Source organism: Chiloscyllium punctatum, chromosome 27, assembly GCF_047496795.1.
Source record: "Chiloscyllium punctatum isolate Juve2018m chromosome 27, sChiPun1.3, whole genome shotgun sequence".
Classification (NCBI taxonomy): domain Eukaryota; kingdom Metazoa; phylum Chordata; class Chondrichthyes; order Orectolobiformes; family Hemiscylliidae; genus Chiloscyllium; species Chiloscyllium punctatum.
In genome coordinates this window covers 44,102,344-44,123,965 of record NC_092765.1, presented here as the reverse complement: position 1 = coordinate 44,123,965, position 21,622 = coordinate 44,102,344, and the positions used below count along the sequence as shown (strand labels likewise).

General features: G+C 41.6%; 1 protein-coding gene across 8 annotated transcripts in view; it reads left to right on the top strand.

Moving 5' to 3' along the window:
• The window catches only part of inpp5b (inositol polyphosphate-5-phosphatase B), a 171,868-nt gene that overhangs the window by 46,732 nt on the left and 103,514 nt on the right, over nucleotides 1–21,622 (top strand). For 6 of the 8 annotated variants that reach the window (XM_072548556.1, XM_072548558.1, XM_072548560.1 and 3 more), the window contains one exon: nucleotides 6,925–7,068. In XM_072548556.1, the coding sequence (XP_072404657.1) occupies nucleotides 6,925–7,068 (144 nt within the window). Of the gene's footprint in view, nucleotides 1–6,924; nucleotides 7,069–15,781; nucleotides 15,867–21,622 lie in introns of those variants that run through there. The other 2 variants (XM_072548565.1, XM_072548564.1) reach the window with 1 other exon arrangement.

Here is a 21,622-nt window from a genome sequence, read left to right as displayed (position 1 = left end):
GTGGACAATAAAAGCCCGAGGTTTTACCACTGTTCAGCTGCTTGCTTATCTGTATTCTTGGTAGAGTTTGGGGACACTACTGTTAAACTTAATGTTGGAATGAACAATATCCTATTCAAAGTTGGGGTACTGGAAAGAGTGCATGTATGGATAAATAGTTTTAAGCTATACCTCCTTTCCCAGCATTGTCAAATAACTTGTAACTTATTCTAGTTCGCACATGATAATGCATGAACAGTTGACAATATCTGCTACTACTGCCTTCAGAGGCAAATTGAATGTGTCTGCAGGCACAATTTCAAAAATGTTAAAAAGATGAATGTAAATGCTGCTGGCAAGCTAGCATTTGTTGCCCAGCGCTAATTGCCTTTGGTGATCTTTGAACCTCCACAGTCTACATGGTGCTGAATGGTGTTTCAGAATTTTGATGCATTGACAGTGAATGACATTGTTCCAAGTCAGGATGGTGTGTGGCTTGGAAAGTTCCCAAACTTCTGCTGCCTTTTTATTTGTGGTAAAGTTTATGTTTTGGAAGATGCTGTTAAAAAAAGCCTTGTATATCATACAAGTTGTTGGCATTGCGTGTAGTGGTAGAGGAGGTGAAGGTGATGAATGGGATGCCAGCCAAATGGACTGCTTTATCTTGGATAGTGTCAAACTTCTTGAGAGTTCTTGAAGTTCAGCATCCAGGCAAGTCATGAGTTTCCATCATCCTCCTGACATGTACTTTGTGGATAGTGGCGTGGATTTGAGAAGTAAGGAGTTGAATTGATTGTCACTGGATTCCTAACTTCTGACCTGCTCTTGTAGTCTACATTTGGATAGCTACGTTGATAGTAGTTACCACTGATGCAGCATTCGAAGATCTGGGTTGTGATCTTTATCATACAGACTGAGGGAAATATGTTGGTGAAACATATCAACAATAGATGTTGTCTGGTATCCAGTGATTCATGAAATTCAAGAAAAACTGCTTGAATTAATTTGGATTTATTTTATAGTGCTTCTCTCATGAACCTTAGAATTTGATATGATTGGTAATGTGCAAATACAAGGAAAGTTGTAGATTTAGAGTCAGAAACAGACCTTTCGGTCCGACTCGTCCATGCCGACCAGCTATCCCAACCTAATTTAGTCCCATTTGCTAGTACTTGGCACATATCCTTCTAAACCCTATTCTTATACCCATCCAGATGCCTTTTAAGTGCTGTAATTGTACCAATCCATGGCCCTCATGATGTTATAAATCTCGAAGTGCACCCCTCAGCCTCAGATACTCTAGGGAAAATAGTCCCAGCCTATTCAGCCTCTCCCTAAAGGTCAAACCTTCCAACTCTAGCAACATCCTTGTAAATCTTTTCTGAACGCTTTCAAGTTTCACAACATTCTTTTTTAGCAGGGAGAACAGAATTGCACACAACATTTCATAAGTGGCCTTACCAATGTCCTGTACGGGTGCAACATGATCTCCCAACTCCTCCTCTCATTGCACTGACCAATACAGGAGAGCATAGCAAACATCTTCTTGACTATTCTATCTAACTGTGACTCCACTTTCAAGGAACTATCAATCCGCAGTCCAAGGTCTCTTTGTTCAGCAGCACTCGCCAGGACTTTACCATTCAGTGTATAAGTCCTGCCCTGAATTGCCTTTCAAATGTAGCACCTCGCATTTATCTAGATGAAACTCCATCTGCCACTTCTCAGCTCATTAGCCCATTTGGTCAAGATCCTGTTGCACTTTGAGGTAACCTTCTTTGCTGTCCACTGCACCTCCAATTTTAGTGTTCTCTGCAAACTTAATAACTATACCTCCTATGTTCACATCCAAATCATTTATATAAATGACGAAAACCATTGGGTACAGCACTGATCTTTATGGCGCACCATAGATCACAGGCCTCCAGTCTGAAGGGCAACCCTCCATCCTCTGTCTTCTACCTTTGAGCCAGTTGCAAATCCAATGGCTAGGTCTACCTGTATTCCATGTGCTCTAACCTTGCTAACCAGTCTACTATGAGAAACCTTGTCAAATGCCTTACTGAAGTCCATATAGAACATGTCCACTGATCTTTCCTCATCAATCCTCTTCATTACTTCTTCAGAAAACTGAATCCAGTTAGTGAGACATGATTTCCCATGCACCTGACTATCCCTAATCAGTCCGTGCCTTTCCTGTCCCTCAGGATTCCCTCCAACAACTTGCCTGCCTCCGATGTCAGGCTCATCGGTCTATAGTTCCCTGGCTTTTCCTCACCATCTTTCTTAAATAGTGGTACCCCATTAGCCAACCTCCAGTCTTCCAGCAACTCACCTGTGATTATCAATGCTACAAATACCTCAGCAAGGGACCAACAATCACTTCCCTAGCTTCCTACAGAGTTCTAGGGTACATCTGATCAGGTGTTGGGGATTTATCCACCTTTATGTATTTTACGACATCTAGCACCACTGCCTCTGTAATGTGGACAACTTTCAAGATGTCACCATCTATTCCCCACATTCTATATCTTCCATATCCTTCTCCACAGTATACACTGATGCAAAATACTCATTTAGTATCTCCCCCTCACCTGCGGTTCTAACATAGGCTGTCTGTTGATCTTTGAGCAGCCCTATTCTCTCCCTGGTTACCCTTTTGTCCTTAAAATATTCATAAAATAACTTTGGATTCCCCTTAATTCTATTTGCCAAAGCTATCTCGATGCCTGCTTTTGCCCTCCTGATTTCCCTCTTAAGTATACTCCTACTGCCTTTATACTCTTTTACAAATTCACTCGATCTTTGTTGTCTATACCTGACATAAGCATCCTTCATTTTTTTGACCAAAATCCCAATTTCTCTAGTCATCCAGCATTCCCTGTACCTACCAGCCTTGCCTTTCACTCTAACAGGAACATACTGTCTCTGGACTCTTATTATCTCATTTTTGAAGGCTTCCCATTTTCCAGCTGACCCTTTACCTGTGAACATCTGGTCCCAATCAAGTTTTGAAAGTTCTTGCTGAAGACCGCCAAAATTGACCTTTCTCTAATTTAGAGCTTTAACTTTTAGATCCATTCTGTCTTTTTACATCACTGTTTTCAAACTACTAGAATTATGGTCACTGGCCCCTAATTGCTCCCCCACTGACACCTCGGTGACTTGCCCTACCTTATTTCCCAAGAGTAGGTCAAGTTTTGCACCTTCTCTTGTAGGTACATCCACATACTGCATGAGAAAATTTTCTTGTACACACCTAACAAATTCTTCTCCGTTTAAACCCTTAGTATTGCGGCAGTCCAAGTCTACTCTTTGGAAAGTTAAATCCCCTACCATAACCACGTTCTTACAGATAACTGGGATCTTACAAGTTTGTTTCTCAATTTCCCATTGACTGTTGGAGGAGGACGGGGGTGGGGGATCTATAAGCCCAATAAGGTGATTGTCCTTTTCTTATTTCTCATTTCCACCCAAATAACTACCCTGGATGTGTTTCCGAGAATATCCTCCCTTAGTACAGCTGTATCGCTATCCCTTACCAGAAATGTCACATCCCCTCCTCTCTTGTTCCCCTTTCTATCCTTCGTGTAGCATTGTACATTAAGCTGCCAGTCCTGTCCATCCCTGAGCCATGTTTCTGTAATTACTATAATATCCCAGTCCCATGTTCCTAACAAGGGGTCTTCCCTGTCAGGCCTCTTGCCTTGAAATAAATGCATTTTAATTTCAGTCCTTCCTAATTCTCTGCTTTGTTCCTAACTGCCCTGACAGTTCGACTTGCTCCCTTTCTCAATTGTATCAGCCTCAGACTGATCTCTTTCCTTACTATCTCCCAAGTAGCTCTAACAAATCTCCCTGCCAGTAAATAGTCCCCTTCAAGTTCAGGTGCAATTCGTTCTTCTTACACAGGTCACTTTTATCCCAGAAGAGATTCCAATGATCCAAAAATGTGAATCCTTCTCCCTTGCACCAGCTCCTCAGCCACGTATTCACCTGCTCTATCCTCCTATTCCGACCCTCACTAGCTTGTAGTACTAGGAAGGAATCCAGATATTACTACCTTTGAAGACCTTTTTTCCAAATTCCTGCCTAACTTTCTATATTCTCCCTTTAGAATCTCATCCTTTTCCCTTCCTATATCATTAGTTCCAATGTGGTGTACAATGACCTTTGAGAATATTCTGCACACCTTCTGAGATATCCTTGATCCTGGCACCAGGGAGACAGCACACCATTGTGATTTTTCACTGTCAGCTGATGAAAGGTCTGTCTGTGCCTCTGACGAGAGAGTCCCCTATCACAAATGATTGTGAGGAACCTGACATATCCTTCATTACATTTAAGGCCAGTCTCTGTCTCAGAGACTTGGCTGTTTGTGCAACATTCCCTGAGAGTCCATCACCCCCTATATTTTCCAAAAAACAGCATACTTGTTTGAAATGGGAATAGTCACAGGAGACTCCTGCACTATCTGCCTCCCTGTCCTACCCTTCCTGGTGGTAACTCATCTATCTGATTGTATCTTTGGTTTTTCTCCCTTCCAATAAATGCCATCCATCACACCCCCTAGTTCCTGTAAATTCCTCCTTGCATGTAACTGCCGCTCCAACCGATCCATGCAATTTGATATTTGATAGAGATACTTGAACTCTAACAGCAAAGGCAATAGCTGTGCATATTCACTGCTGCATCAGACAACAGTGTCAGTTTCTTTCTCTGACCATGTGGTCACTGCCTTTGTCTCTCTTCCTCCTTTTTAAAGTGCTGATGATTTGATCTTTTGTCCCTAAAATTCCAAAACAATGCAACAGCTTATAAAACAGTAATTACTGCAGGAAATCACCTGCAACACCTATAATACCTCAAAAAAGGAACATCTCTTCACAGCCACAACTTTTTCCCATTCTCTGTCTTGATGTATTTCCAGCTCTGTGCTGAAGATTCTGATATCATCATTAACAGTTGGCCTCAGTATTATGACTATAAGACATAGGAACAGAAATTAGGCCATTCAGCCCATTGGGTCTGCTCTGCCATTCAATAATGGCTGATATGTTTCTCAACCCATTCTCCCACTTTCTCACCATAACTATTGATCCCCTTGATACTCAAGAACTATCTATCTCAGTCTTAAATATACTCAATGATCTGGCCTCCAATGAATTCCATGGATTCACCACTCTCTGCCTGAAGAAGTTTTTCCTTCTCTCCCTTTAATCTAAGGCTGTGTTCTCGGGTCCTAGATCTCCTACCAATGGAAACGTCTTCCCATCAACCACTCTGACCAGGCCATTCAGTATTCTGTATGTTTGAATTAGATTCCCTCCTTCATCCTTCCAAACTCCATCAATTATTAACCCTCATATGTTAAGCTTTAAATTCCTGGGACCATTCTTGTGAACCTCCACTGAACACACACTGGGGCCAGTGCATCCTTCCTGAGATTTGGGGTTCGAAACTGTGCACAATACTCCAAATGCAATCTGACCAGAGCCTTAGAGACCCTCGGAAGTACATCCCTGCTTTTATATCTAGTCCTCTCAAAATAAATGCCAACATTGCATTTGCCTTCTTAACTCCTGACTCAACCTGCAAGTTTACCTTGACAGAATCCTGCACTAGAACTTCCAAGTTGCTTTGCACTTCAGACTTCTGAATTTTCTCCCCATTTAGAAAATAGTCTCTGCCTCTATTCTTCCTACCAAAGTGCATGACCTCACACTTTCCCACATTGTACTACATCTGCCACTTTTTTGACCACTGTCCTCACCTGTCCAAATCCTTTAGTAGCCTCCCTGCCTCCTCAATGCTACCTGACCCTCTCTCTATCTTTGTAACATCTGCAAACCTAGCCAGAATGACCTCAATGCATTAATGTATAAAGTGAAAAGTTGTCCCAACACTGAGCCTCGCAGAACACCACTTGTTCTGCCGTCCTGAGAAGGATCCTTTTATTCCCACTCTCAGCTTTCTGCCAGACAGCCAAGCTTCTATCCATGCTAGCACCTTGCCTCTGACATTATAGGCTCTTATCGTACTCTGTAGCCTCCTGTGTGGCGCTTTGTCAATGGTCTTCTTGAAGTCCAAGTAGATAACATCTTTTTCATGAACTAGCAAGGAATTTGCTGTGATTCTTGCTCCTGATTTTCATCCAGAGGTTTTTTGTTTGAAAATGCATGTGTGTGATATTCAAATGCAGGTATTATCAACTCAACTGTATTGGTGCAGTTTTCAAATAGTTTACTTTCTTGACTCAGTTGCAGACTCTGGCCACAATTTGTGAAACTATTTCATTTAGACTAGCTGGCTTTGAACAAAGAGAACCCAGTCTCCAATGACAGACTTCTGCAATCAGCAGATGTTGTCTGTGCTGATTTTTAGTCTTAGACAATTTGTGTTTTTAAAAAGACAGATCTTCAATATTAGTGGCACCATGAGCAAAGAAATAAAAAGTTTTTAATGTTTTGGATTGCACCAAAAAGCAAATGAAAATAAATTCCTTCTGAGAAGCAAAAAAATATGTGTTTGTTATCAATTAGTATTGCAAGCAGAAGTACAGGATAGCAATCAGTTACTGCCTCATTATCCAGTTTCATATTCTGCCATTGTACTGCTCTGCCCTCAAGCATAAAATGTAACGATTGGCCATAAACTTGGTGTGTTTTTACAGCAATCTTGGCACCATGACTGAGATGAGCTTTTTATTTAATTAATTGAATTTAAATTCCCCAGATGTTTTGATGGAATTTAAATACTTCTTTTTAGATCATTAAACCATTCATCTGTATTTCTCCTAACCCAGAAATACAACCTTCAAATTATTGCTAAGTACTGATGGAGGTATATTGTAGAATATAAAATTTCACTTTTATGAGGCAAAATGCCTAACAGTAGAGACTGAAAGAATGTCCAGTGCTTTACTCAGGTGTTTGTTTCTTATAGAGTTACTCAAACAAGCTGTATCTGGAGGATTCCCACCTCAATTTTTATGGCTATCGAAGTATAAACAAAAGAAAGGTTTCCAGTTGCACAGATCCCTGCGGATGGAACACGCAAATTGTCCTTCATCCTCATCTAGCCAGAAAGGTAAGAAGATTATCCACAAAATAAGCGGAAAAGTCCTTTCAAACTTTACCATGTTTCTGCTAACTTTCCTGCGTCCTATTTTGAAAGGGCTGATTGTGTTTCCAGTATCATCCCATTGTGAATGGGTACATTGAGTCTAGATTCCGTGTAAATAGGTTTTTCAAGTGCAGGAGAGCATCAACTTTGATTATCCTGTTCCCTGATATAATCAGGAATTTAAGCTCCATCTGACGTAATTCCACATGACCTAGAGATTCTGTTGTTGATTAGAGTTCTCTGAATACCATTTCTAGCTGAAATCTTTTAACTTGGATTAAGGATTGGATTTGTCATTTTCCTGAGCTGCATGCTGAATTAGGTTTTGCTGCCCAGAATTGTACTAGTTTATGACATTCAGTGATGCTTAGTATTGAATTACAGTTACGTATTTTCAGAGTAAATCTGACACGACAAATCAAATATATGCTATATGAAATTGAGGACAATTGATCAGACAGCTGAGATCAGTTAGTTTCTGTATTTCATGGAGGAAGGCTTGTGTTTGGATTATGGAAGATGCATCGAGTCTGGAAGTATTAGAATAATAGAAGGTTACTTCACAGAATTCTGCTGCTTGATACATCGCATCTACAATGTTACTCTTTTTGCACATGCTGACTACTGTCTGCACAGGAGAAAGTGACGACTGCAGATGCTGGGGATCAGAGCTTAAAAATGTGTTGCTGGAAAAGCGCAGCAGGTCAGGCAGCATCAAAGGAGAAGGTGAATCGGCGTTTCGGGCATCAGCCCTTCTTCAGGAAATGTCTGCACACCCTTACATATTTCTTTTTGCTGAAACAAATTGTCTAATTCAATTTTAAAAGAGCACTTATTGTTCAACAATGTTTTTGTGGCTGTGAATTCCATAGTCTGTCTACTTTTGTGGCTTTCTTGGACTGGAACTTGGAACAGTATGGCATTGCCAAATCCAGGCACTGAGTATTGTTACAGTGATTGGTTTGCATTCTTTTGAAATTATGATACTTTTTAAATTTGTACATCCAACACACTTGATGCTACCTTTTGTCTCCCTGGCAATGTGTTGGACACCATTATGATATCACATACCATCATTGTGACTTTATAGCATCATATAATGCTCATTCAAGCTACCTATTCTCAAATCAAAGTTGAAGATGCTCTTCAGCTATCCATTCAGGTAAAGGTGAAGCAAATAACTGAACTACAAGTTACCCTATTAAGGAATTCTTCTTATTTGTAAAGCTGTTAGTGACTTGTAAATCCCAATGTCCACAATGTTATGTCTAATTTTAAAAGCAGATACATTTTGTTTTGCGAGTGAAGTTTTGCAATTTTCCTCATTAGTTTTGTAATGGCTGATTCTCTCCTTTTTTCGTTTCCATTTTAGAACTCTCAACTGTTAACCAATATTTTACCAAATTATGGCAGTGTCGGCTCAAAGGAACAAATTGCTTACTCCTGCTCCCAAGTCCTGTGCTTTGGTGTTTTTGTGTGTCTTTTGTGTCAAGACCTGAGCAAATTGAAAGAAATATCAAATAATTAGGCTGTTGTTTTTCTGGCAGAATATAAATTGATTTTATTTTACTGGATTTGATCTTGACTTAGTGCATTAATCTGAAATATTAATGAAAGCAAGGCATCAGATTGTTTGGCATCTCCCTTGCTTTTTATGTTGTTTAGAGGTAGAGATTTATAAAGACAGCTGACTAGTAATTACCCATTTCGCACTCTTGGACAAAATCAAGTTCTATCCCAGTTACTTTATCCTATAAACAGATGATGTCTATGCATGTACAGTCAATTAATCCCAATTAGCAAGGGAGGACTAATCCAACAGAGTGATGTGCAGATGTTCTTATGTAGATCAGATTACAAGTTTAACTTTACTGCATTTGCTGCATAGTCTTGGGGGTTTCATTTAGGTGTAGTTGCAGCTATTTGATCTGTCCAAAATCTATGGTTATCCAATTTATACCGTATTTATATTGACAAGGGTGAATCTAATACCTATATGTAATAATCTTTCACAGTCAGTTTTAGAAAAAAAATTGATAGCCTACTATGTTTATGATGTGCCCTAAATTAGTGTTAAGTATTTATTCTGGAAATGGCTGAAATTTAAGGCTGGTAGCCAAGTTTAAGACTGCCAACAAATTGACAAGCACTCATACTTAAAAAAAGCATTAAGAAATGGTAACAGAGATACATGAGCTCACAACAAATGAAGGACTTAGGAAAGGAATTATGTTAAAACATAGGTTATGGAAAATATAACAGAAAACTAGATGAAAGACAGTGATTTAAGAAAAATGAAAGTGTATGTGAAGATTATTAAAGTCCATCAGCAGCACAACAGAATGCAGCTAAGTATAAAGTACTCAAAAGTTAGTTTAAGAATATTTTCATAATTTTCATTTAGTTTCTTGAGCCATGAAAATGCTTTTATTGCAGTGATCAGTACCTTGACAGAAATCAGGCCTTGTGTTCAGCTTGGAGTATTTTGTTTAAAATTAAAGGCACCCTCTTTGGCATGTTTGTCCCTGAAGAAATATTTTACCATTTCTAAAAACTTCACTCTCCCCTTTTAAGTTCTTTATCTTTAAGGACTTTTTCACCTTTGTATTTGATACATATGTGAAGTCTATAAGCAGTTTCCAGCACTATAATTTATGAGGCAGCATAAGAAGGATAGTGTATATGCTGTTTAAAGTTCAAATGGTTTGTATGTAATAAACTAATGTTGAATGACACGTTCAAATAAATCGCCAATCAGGATTTGCATTAGAGACATTGCAACTCTCCAAGTGCTACTCTATTGATGAAAAAACTGAAGGACTGAATCTTGAGTGTAGACTACCCATAATGGATAAAAAAGCAAAATACTAAAGCTGCTGGAAATCTGGATAAATAGTACAGAAAATTACAGAATATAGAAAAACCCCTTGGGTTCTCTTTTAAATCTTTCTCCTCTCACCTTTAACCTTAGGCCTCTAATTTTTGGACTCCCCTACACTGGGTAAAAGACCTTGGCTACTTACCTCATCTATGCCTTTCATGATTTTATAAATTTTGATAAGATCACCCTTCAATCTTCACTGCTTCAGGGAAAAAAGTTCCAGCCTATCCAGTCTCTCATGATAACTCAAACTTTCCAGTCCCGGCAATATCGTTGTAAATATTTTCTGTACACTTTCCAGTTTAACAACATTCTTCCTATAGCAGGGTGACCAGAATTGTACCCAGTGTTCTAAAAGTGGTCTCATCAATGTCTTGTACAGCTGCAACATGATATCCCAACTTGTGTACTCAATGTTCTGATTTATTTGTTGAGATTAAGATAATTTTTTAATTAAAAAAATTGTAAATAAATTAGTACCAACATTTGAATGAAAGATTTTAAATGCCTTTATCTCTGCATTAAGTACTTCATCAAATTTCACTTAAATCATTCAGTACAGTGCTTTCCAGGGTAAACTGATATAAAACTGTAAGAGGAGCAAAGGTAGCTCATTTAAACCATGGACTCTGCTCAGCTATTCAATGAGATCATGACCTGATAATCCTCAACTCCACTTTCCTGCCTTTATCCCATAACCTTTGATGCCCTTACTGATTAAAAATCTGTCTTTCTTAGCCTTGAATATTCTTAATAAGTCAGCCCTAACAGGCCTCTGCAGGAAAGAATTCCACAAATTCACTATCCTTTGAGGGAGAAAAGAAGTCCTCCAGATCTCTGTGATTCTACCATCTGGTCCAGACTCTCCCACAGAAGGAAACAACCCACCAATCTCCTTAAGAATCTTGCATGTTTCAATAAAGTCTCCTCTCATTCATCTAAATTCCTAATGAGTGCAAGCCCAATCTTCTCATAAACAAATTCCCTCATACTTGGGATCATCCTAGTGATCCTTCTTTGGTCAACGGTAGTATGCCAAAGCTGTTTACAGTGTTCCAGGTGTGGTCGGACGAGTGTTTTTGATTGTATTTTTGTACTCTATGATCTTAGTCATAAAGGGCTACAGTCCATTTGCCTTCTCTATTACCCGGTGAATCTGGATGCTAGCTTTTGTAATTCATGCACACTGACCCCAAGTCCCTCTGCAGCTTTCTGCAGTCTTTCCCCGTTTTAATACTAATCAGTTCTTCCCTTCCTGGTGAAGGGAATAGCCTCATATATTTCCCACATTCTATTCCATCTGTTGAGTTTTTGACGACTTGCTAGATGCCCAACTCTGTCTTCTATTATCATAGAATCCCTACATTATGGAAGCAGGCCATTCAGTCAATCAAGACCCTCTGAAGAGCAATCCACCCTCCATCCCTGGTACCTTGAATTGCCCATTGCCAATCCACCTAACCTGCACATCTTTGGACTGTAGGAGGAAACCGGAGCACACAGAGGAAACCCACACAGATAGAGGAAGAATGTACAAACTCCACATGGAAAGTCACCCGAGGCTAGAATTGAACCTGGGTCCCTGAAGCTGTGAGGCAGCACTGCTGACCACTGAACCACTATGCCATCCCATTCTATTAGTTAGCTAATCCTGTATCCATGTAATATGTTACCTTTAATGCCACAAAATCTTGTGTTATTAATTGTGGTACTTTATCAAATGCATTCTGAAAAACCAAATGCATTACATCCACTGCTTCCACTTTTTTTGTCCTGCACCTTAACTCCTCAAAGAATTTGAGTTATCTTTCCAGACATGATTTCCCTGTTGGGAAGTCATGCTGACTCTGCTTAATCATATTGGTAAAAACAATGACTGCAGATGCTGAAAGCCAAATACTGGATTAGTGGTGCTGGAAGAGCACAGCAGTTCAGGCAGCATCCAACGAGCAGCGAAATCGACGTTTCGGGCAAAAGCCCTTCATCAGGAATAAAGGCAGTGAGCCTGAAGCGTGGAGAGATAAGCTAGAGGTGGGTGGGGGTGGGGAGAAAGTAGCATAGAGTACAATGGGTGAGTGGGGGAGGAGATGAAGGTGATAGGTCAAGGAGGAGAGGGTGGAGTGGATAGGTGGAAAAGGAGATAGGCAGGTCGGACAAGTCTGGACAAGTCAAGGAGACAGTGCTGAGCTGGAAGTTTGAAACTAGGATGAGGTGGGGGAAGGGAAAATGAGGAAGCTGTTGAAGTCCACATTGATGCCCTGGGGTTGAAGTGTTCCGAGGCGGAAGATGAGGCGTTCTTCCTCCAGGCGTCTGGTGGTGAGGGGGCGGCGGTGAAGGAGGCCCAGGACCTCCATGTCCTCGGCAGAGTGGGAGGGGGAGTTGAAATGTTGGGCCACGGGGCGGTTTGGTTGATTGGTGCGGGTGTCTCGGAGATGTTCCCTAAAGCGCTCTGCTAGGAGGCGCCCAGTCTCACCAATGTAGAGGAGACCACATTGGGAGCAACGGATACAATAAATGATATTAGTGGATGTGCAAGTAATACTTTGGATATGGAAGGCTCCTTTAGGGCCTTGGATAGAGGTGAGGGAGGAGGTGTGGGCACAGGTTTTACAGTTCCTGCGGTGGCAGGGGAAAGTGCCAGAATGGGAGGGTGGGTTGTCGGGGGGTGTGGACCTGACCAGGAAGTCACGGAGGGAACGGTCTTTGCGGAAGGCGGAAAGGGGTGGGGAGGGAAATATATCCCTGGTGGTGGGGTCTTTTTGGAGGCGACGGAAATGTCGGCGGATGATTTGGTTGATGCGAAGGTTTGTAGGGTGGAAGGTGAGCACCAGGGGCGTTCTGTCCTTGTTACGGTTGGAGGGGTGGGGTCTGAGGGCGGAGGTGCGGGATATGGACGAGATGCGTTGGAGGGCATCTTTAACCACGTGGGAAGGGAAATTGCGGTCTCTAAAGAAGGAGGCCATCTGGTGTGTTCTATGGTGGAACTGGTCCTCCTGGGAGCAGGTACGGTGGAGGCGGAGAAATTGGGAATACGGGATGGCATTTTTGCAAGAGGTAGGGTGGGAAGAGGTGTAATCCAGGTAGCTGTGGGAGTCGGTGGGTTTGTAAAAAATGTCAGTGTCGAGTCGGTTGTCACTAATGGAGATGGAGAGGTCCAGGAAGGGGAGGGAGGTGTCAGAGATGGTCCAGGTAAATTTAAGGTCAGGGTGGAATGTGTTGGTGAAGTTGATGAATTGCTCAACCTCCTCGCGGGAGCACGAGGTGACACCAATGCAGTCATCAATGTAGCGGAGGAAGAGGTGGGGAGTGGTGCCGGTGTAATTATGAAAGATCAACTGTTCTACATAGCCAACAAAGAGACAGGCATAGCTGGGGCCCACGTGTGCCCACGGCTACCCCTTTGATCTGGAGGAAGTGGGAGGATTCGAAGGAGAAATTGTTAAGGGTGAGGACCAGTTCGGCCAAACGAATGAGAGTGTCGGTGGAAGGGTAATGTTGGGGATGTCTGGAGAAGAAAAACAGAGGGCTTGGAGGCCCTGGTCATGGCGGATGGAGGTGTAGAGGAATTGGATATCCATGGTGAAGATGAGGCATTAGGGGCCGGGGAAACTGAAGTCTTGGAGGAGGTGGAGGGAGTGGGTGGTGTATCGAACGTATGTGGGGAGTTCCTGGACTAGGGGGGATAGGACAGTGTTGAGGTAGGTAGAGAAGAGTTCAGTGGGTTAGGAGCATGCTGAGACAATGGGTCGGCCAGGGTGGTCAGGCTTGTGGATCTTGGGAAGGAGGTAGAACCGGGCAGTGCGGGGTTCCCGGACTATGAGGTTGGAAGCTGTGGGTGGGAGATCTCCTGAGGTGATGAGGTTCTGTATGGTCTGGGAGATGATGGTTTGGTGATGGGGGTGGGGTCATGGTCGAGGGGGCAGTAGGAAGAGGTGTCCTCGAGTTGGCGTTTGGCTTCAGCGGTGTAGAGGTCAGTGTGCCAGACTACCACTGCGCCCCCTTTAACCGCTGGCTTAATGGTGAGGTTGGGATTAGAGCAGAGGGATTGGAGGGCTGCGCGTTGTGAGGGTGAGAGGTTGGAGTGGGGGAGGGGGGTCGACAGGTTGAGGCGGTTAATGTTCCAGCGGCAGTTGGAAATGAAGAGGTCGTGGGCAGGTAATAGGCCAGCGCGGGGTGTCCAGGTGGATGCAGTGAGTTGGAGGTGGGCGAAGGGATCCTTGGAAGGTGGGCGGGAGTCCTGATTGTGAAAGTAAGCTCGGAGGCAGAGGCGACGGAAGAAGTGTTCGATGTCACGGCGTGTATTAAATTCAGTGATGCGTGGATGGAGGGGGATGAAGGTGAGTCCTTTGCTGAGAACTGATCGTTTGTCCTCAGTGAGTGGGAGGTCTGGAGGGATGGTGAAAACTCGGCAGGGCCGGGAGCTGGGATCTGGTGTGGGTGTGGAGCTGGGAGTGGGGTCGGAGCCAGTACCTGGAGTGGGTGTGATGGTGGGGGGAATGGGGGTGGAGGCATGAGCAGGGGTAATGTTCCCCTCGGCGTTCTGGGGGGTGGGGATAGTGACAGTGGGGTCTGTGGGGGGCGTGTCAGCAGAATGCAGGTGAGTGGCGCTGGTGGGGATGGAAGTGGTGGTGATCATGGCAGTAGGGGTGGCGGAAGTCACCGAGCGTGTGGCATCAGTGATGATGTGAGGGCTGGAAGTGGCTGTGGGAGTGGCTGTGATGGGGGCGGAAGTGACATCATCAATCAGCGTGGGGGGTGGTAGCTGCATCAGCCGCATGGCTAATGGGGGAATAGGTTCCGAGGCCAGGGGAATGTTCTGGAATGTTTGAGGAGCGCTGGTTATGGAGGTGGGTGGATAAAAGTTTGTTGTACTTACAGTTTTTGATGTTTGAGATGGAATTGAAATACTGTTTGTTGAGAGTATGAATTCTCCTGAGGATGTTGTACAGAGTGGGTCCTTTACAATTCTGAGAGAGTGTGGCCCTCAGCTAATAGACTCTAATCTTTTCTCAAAAACAGATGTTCATTGAACTTGCCTATAATGACCTTTTTTTGGCCTCCTTTCCCTTTTTATATAAAGGTTTTATGTTGGCAGTTTTCCAACCGTCTGGGACATCTCCACAATCTAAGGACTCTTGGAAGATATCTGTCAGTGCATCTGCTATTTCTGTAGCTATTTTTAATATCCTAGGATGTATCACAATAGGTCCTTGGTAACTTCTGTTGCTAAAACTAGCTTTCTTTATTCTGACAGCAGGATTAGAGCTCTGTTGTCAGGGAGCTGATGAAGAGAGACAAGATCACAATTGACAAATAATTACCTCCATTCCTATTTCTTCTCTTTTCTCTCAAAGGCATCTCACACTTGCTGTGGATCTGTCATGGGTACTTAGACAAAGTCAAGGTCATCCTTTGCTTCCTTATGAACTCAGAATGATCTTTCCATCTGTCTGATATTGATATCTCTGTGTTAAAAATCTCCTTGTCAGCAGTGTCTGAACGTAGTGACAGTAGTGCGTGTTTAAGTATGGTATATTATGCATTTGTAAGCATAAAACTTACATTCCTATTATCTGAAAGGGAGTATTGGAGATTAATTCACTATTTGATTAAGTTCTTAAGTTGTGTTAGCAAAAAGAAGGCAGAGTTTGAAAATCAATTTCCAATAACATGCCTCATTTAATTAAGAGTATGTGTGTTTGATTTTGTCTTGTGCACTTGGGATTGAGGTAGATGAGTGGCTCAGTGATTGACTAGTATCGCCTGTAAGATGAATGCAGTGATGTCATAGAGCCTTTGTATAAGCAGGAACTTGTTAAGGAGCTGACGGCAGAATGCAATCAGACCTGTGAAATGTCCAGGGAAACTGCACCACTTTCAGGTAGAAACATTTCCCCTTTTTACAGAGCCGGTATCGTGGTTTGTACTTCTGAGGTTTCAAGTTATCAAGTGATTTGCTCATTGAGCACACAGTATCTAATGTTAGTTTCGTGATAGGGCAACTCTATTCGTGAGCATTGCCTCTAATTGAATGGGGCTTTCTAAAAGAAAATTTTTCAAAATGTTCAAGCCCGTTTCTGCAGAATATACCAAAAAGTTAGAAAACTTCAGTCTCAGGGTGATTGCATGACACCTAAAAAGTTTCATTTGCTATTGCAGTAAATGTAAGTGCAAACTCATAATGCCCTCACCCACTTTCCCCATTTTCCAAACCCCTGAAAATGGGCAAGCAAGGATCACTTTCAAACTCTTGGAGAATGAATGTTAATGCTGGCTAAAATAAATTCTTTATGATTTGAATTATTATAGATGATACTTCACGGAAATCAGATTAAACATTTCCAAAGCACTCTTTGAAGATAGAACAGCTTAGTCAAAAATGTGTGATGGTTTCAACAAACTGAAATGAAAACTTACAATTAATTTCAATGAGGTCTAGTGCCTTTTGCTGCTTTTTTTTTTGCAGTGTTTTTACTCATGGTGTTATATAAGATTGTACTTTCCTGTGTATTAGCTATAGTGCAGGACGATTAAAATTTGTGATTTAAATAAGAGAAAATTTAGTGCTTTTGACATTTATCTATTTTGTTCACTTGTCTACCACTCTCCAGTGATAACATTATTATGAAATTTAACCTGTTACCTGTTCAGTTGTATGGTTGTTTAATGTTTCTCTAGCATGAGATTTATTTTATTGCAGTGGGATGAATAGAAAGCCGCAGTTAGAACACAGGGAATGTTTAAACTCTATTATATCCATAAAACAGACTGGTATGTTCTTGCTGCCTGTTTTCTCATGCTTGACAGGCAAACATTTGCTCTGTGTCTGTTGGCCAGTTTTGTACAGGGCCATTTCCAAAACATCTGTTCCCTGCTCACATTTGACGCATGAGGGAGTGGGAATGATTGGGTGAGGCAACTAGTCTGAGAGGTAACGGTGGCATCTCATGAGATGATTGAGTGCGAACTATCTCAGGGCTAACTAATGTTTTAGCCCTGATTTGCAAATGTAAAAGGCCTAATATCTATTTCTTGCATGGGGTCCAGTTGACTAATTATTAAAATGTTTGGCTGCCAATATGACCGATGACATGAAATAACTCGACAGAGGTCAATATCCCATCACCCAGTCACCCTTTATTTACATGTAGAGAGTCCTTGTCACTGATCCAGCTCCCTCAGAGCCAGCTCTCAGAGTGAACAAGATGTCTGACACTTCTGTTTATATCTGTCAGCCAGGACTCCCTAGTTGGACCAGGTTAACAGCCCCAATCAGGGAACTCCTATTCTGTGATAGCTGGATGACCTTGTTACAATCACAACAACAGACAGCAAGCTTGTTATATGTATGCATATCTTGTCTATCATATTGCAGCCATTTTGGAGGCTGCTAAAATGACCTCATTTAAAATGTAAGTCTTTACATTCATCAGGAAGACACAGATCGCATCGGTTGCTTGATGCCTGAATGAATGTTTCTCATACTCGTATCTTCGAACTGAAACCTGATCAAAACATTGGCCCACTTTCTAATGTCTTGTATTCACTATATGTATTCTCCCCATATCAGGGTACAAATCACTTGTGAATCTTCAGCCAGAAGTGCTGAGTGGATGAATCATCTCATTACCCTCCAGTGAACCCAAATGTCACAGGTGCCAGTCTTCAGCCAATTTGTTTCACTCTAAGTGATATTGTCAAGTTCTTTTTACACTGAGCTCGTTATACACTTGATGCAACTGCAACACACCAACCTCTGTGGACAAGCAAAATTTTATTAATTACAGTACAACACAAGCTTTAGGGAACCCTGAACACACTTCGCCATGGTTGGGAAGCATGTCCATGGAAACTCTCTGAGCAAAGGAAACAGTCCTTCCTTTATACACAACCTTTATGTCACAGTTAGTAATGCCCACAAGAAAGCTCCCAGCCATCCCCCTCACAGTCACATGCCACTCAAGACAACCCCCAGCAACTCCCTCACAATCACATGCTAGTCAAGGCACAATACACTGACCACATTCCAAAAACAGTGTAATGCAAATCATTCCTTAATGGCCAGATCTAATATGAATTTTTTTTTTGTAACTATAGGGAAGTAGTGGAATTCCAACTGTAATGTTCTTATTAATTTTTGAATAGGGGATGGAAATGTAAATAGCTCTGAACAATAAGGAAATGGCATGTAATTTCTTAAAATTTATCTAAGTCAGAGGCATCCCACCCTAGCCTTGGGACATCCAATTTCCTGCGGGTCAGCAGAGCAAGTTAATTCTTTAATATCACAATATCAGGAAGTAGCTAGGTACACCTGGAAACTGCAAAGCTTTGGGTCCTGACACATTCCAACAGTCGTACTAAAGACTTCTCCTGCACCCTTTGCCAAGCTGTTCCAGTACAGCTACAACACTGTCATCTACCCTGTAGTGTGGGAAATTACCCAGATATGTGCTGAGCACAAAAAGCAGTACAAATCCAATCTGGTCAATTACCTCTCTGTCAGGCTCCTCTCGATCATCAGTAAAGTGAGGGAGTGTCATCAACAATGCTATGAAATGGCATCTGCTCAGCAATAACTTGCTCACTGGCATCCAGTTTGGGTTCCGCCATGGCCAGTTAGCTCATAACCTCATTACAGCCTTGGTTCAAACATGCACAAAAGAGTTGAGTTCCAGAGGTGAGATGAGATGTGGTGAGATGAGACTTGACATTTGACAAGTCTGGCATCATAGACCCCTGGCTAAACTGGAATCAGTAGAAATCAGAGAGAAAACTCTGCTGTATGAAGGGCTTTTGCCTGAAACGTCGATTTCGAAGCTACTTGGATGCTGCCTGAACTGCTGTGCTCTTCCAGCACCACTAATCCAGAAGATGTATGAAATTATACCTGGCACCTAGGAAGATGGTCGTGGTTGTTCGAGGTAAGTCATCCTGCAAAGGAGTTCCTCAGGGAATTCTCCTAGGCACAACCATCTTCAGTTGCTTCATCAATGACCTTCCTTCCAACATAAGATTAGAAGTGGGGACGTTCATTGATTAATCCCATGTTCAGCACCACCCTCTGAAGGTTCTGAAGCAGTCATATTCAAATGCAAAAAGACCTGGAAAATATCCAGGCTAGGATGAAGTGGCAAGTGATGTTCATACACAAATGCCAGGCAGTAACTATCATCAGTAAGAGACAATCTTGCCACTGTGCCTTGACATTCAATGGCATTGCCATCTCTGAATCCCCCACTATCAACACCCTGGGGATTACCATTAACCAGAAACTCATCTGGAGTCACCACATAAACACAGTGGTACATGAGCAGGTCAGAGGCCAGGAATACTCCAGGAAATAACTTACCTCCTGACTCCCCAAAGCCTATCCATCATCTACAAGGCATGAGTGAGGAGTGTGATGGAATACTTCCCCCTTGCCTGGATAAGCGCAGCTCCAACCTCAGTCAAGAAGCTTAATACCATTCAAAGTAGCCTGCTTGATTGGAACCACATCAGTCAACATTACTCACGTCCTATGAGTGAATAAATAAGAATTAAGGATGATACTGAACTTTCTTCATATTTGTGCATACATTGGGATGCAGCCTTCAAATTGCACCTTCCATTCACTGTTTTTATTTTACTTCTCAGTCATTTGATTTTCCTGATAAAAACAGTTTCATACTTCTTGCAGTTTGCAAGCAACCTTTATGTTCTAGAAGGTGATGTTAAGCACATACCTACTCTAAGTTCTCAGGTGAGGAGCTGTGTGGAAAAATATTTACTCATAGTGAGTTACTTATTCCTCAGTGGAACTAAATGGCACTTTGTTGCAAACTGGAATCCTTTCTCCCTGCAGTCATTTTCTGCTTTTAGTCACAACACCAGTTCCCAGCAAGATGTCACATCTTAGAAAAGCCATTATGGTACACACTTTAACAACATGAAAATATGTTTGGAGACATGACTACATTTAGACTCATCATTAATGACAGATGAGAAAGACAGACTGCCCTTCATCTTTTCTAAGCCAAACAACATCAAAATCCTAATTTTATTTTTGATTTACACTCACTATTGGCTGATTTTTGTGTTGTGAGCAATACACTCAAGATGGCTCATTCTGTGTAATTCTTTGTATCTCATCATCAATAAGGTTCAGTCTTGAGATGTCCCATCTGCTATTAATTGTCAATGGTGGAACCTTGTTCTGTCAGAGTGCATTGAAGAAACAGCAACTTTAGCTGTGGAAGACTTTTGTTTATCTTGTAGGTTATTGGCAATCTGTAGACAGGGATTGCACTTTGACATCAGCTGTAGGTTTTTATTTTGGAATTCATTTGCACATAAATAGAAATGGATGATATTAGGATCAACAGAATGTAAGAAATAGCTTTCTCTTTGCCCTTGTAGATGATGTCTATTATAGTTTGGTTTGTGGTCTCCAACTCTTTGAGAATAGAATTGAAAATGTAGATATTTTGACACAGATAAAGATTTGACTGTGCTTGTATGACAACAAAGGAAGACTTCAGTGAAAATAGAATGTCTACACTTGCAAAAGCATTTCTACAGTTGCATTGAAATTAATTTACATCTGGCATTTATTTCGTGTTTATTACCTGAAAGTATGTAAAATTGATACAATTAATTGCTGTCAAGTTATATGGTCATTTGATGGCAAAACTTAACTCATCTTCTCATTGAAATTCCATAAACTGCACAGAAATTAATAACCAATTAAATCCTTTGGCCCTGTGAGATATTGCTGAGGCCTAATGAGCAATGTTTTTCATTTTTTAACTATGAATATTTGTTCAAATTGGCATCTGGTTATTAGCTTTTGATTTTGATATTAGAATTCAGAGGCCTTCCCTTCCCATCAGTTTGCAGAAAGGTTGACTGGAAATGGCTCATCTAAATTCCTAAACATGGTTCATCTTTAGTGCCATTCTTTCGTTTCCTTTTCCTAAGTGACTATTTGTCGCTTTGTGCCTCCTTTTGCCACACTTCATTTAACCCTATCAGCATTTTTTATTCATTTCTCTGTCTTGAGCTTGCGTCATCATCAGTATTCTTCCAATTATGTGAGATGATGAAAGTGCAGCAAATCAAATAAAATGGCCTTATCTTCCTCCTTAAATGTACCTGTACCATTCTCCTTGACTACATGCAGTGTGTTATTCAGGGAGCAGAGAGAGAGGAGAGAGGATTTGTGAAGTATGAATTGAAGAGGTGGAGTTTTTGCTGTGGATAATTGCCTTGCATGTCCCAGGACTAGAGAATATGTCCTGAAAAGTCAGGTAATACTTTCATTGCTCACACTTTCTTGAAGAGGTTTTGCTTCACTACTGTGTGGGAATTCTGATATAGGGGGTGGATTTTTCCCTTCAAGGAGGGAAAATGTGAAAAGACCAATCATGATCTTGCAGAGTGACAGAACCGGCTTTATGTCAACTTCTGCTCCTGGGAAGGAATTTAGGTAATCTTTTAAGTTGTTAATTTATCTATTATTTTGGAACAGTTTTAACTTGGTTTAATTGGTTGTACTATGTCCCATAGTGAAGGTTTTAACTCTATACTAGGACATATGAAGAGTGTTGCATCGTTGCAGACATCAGTCTTTGGAAGAAGTGGTACATTTTCGGA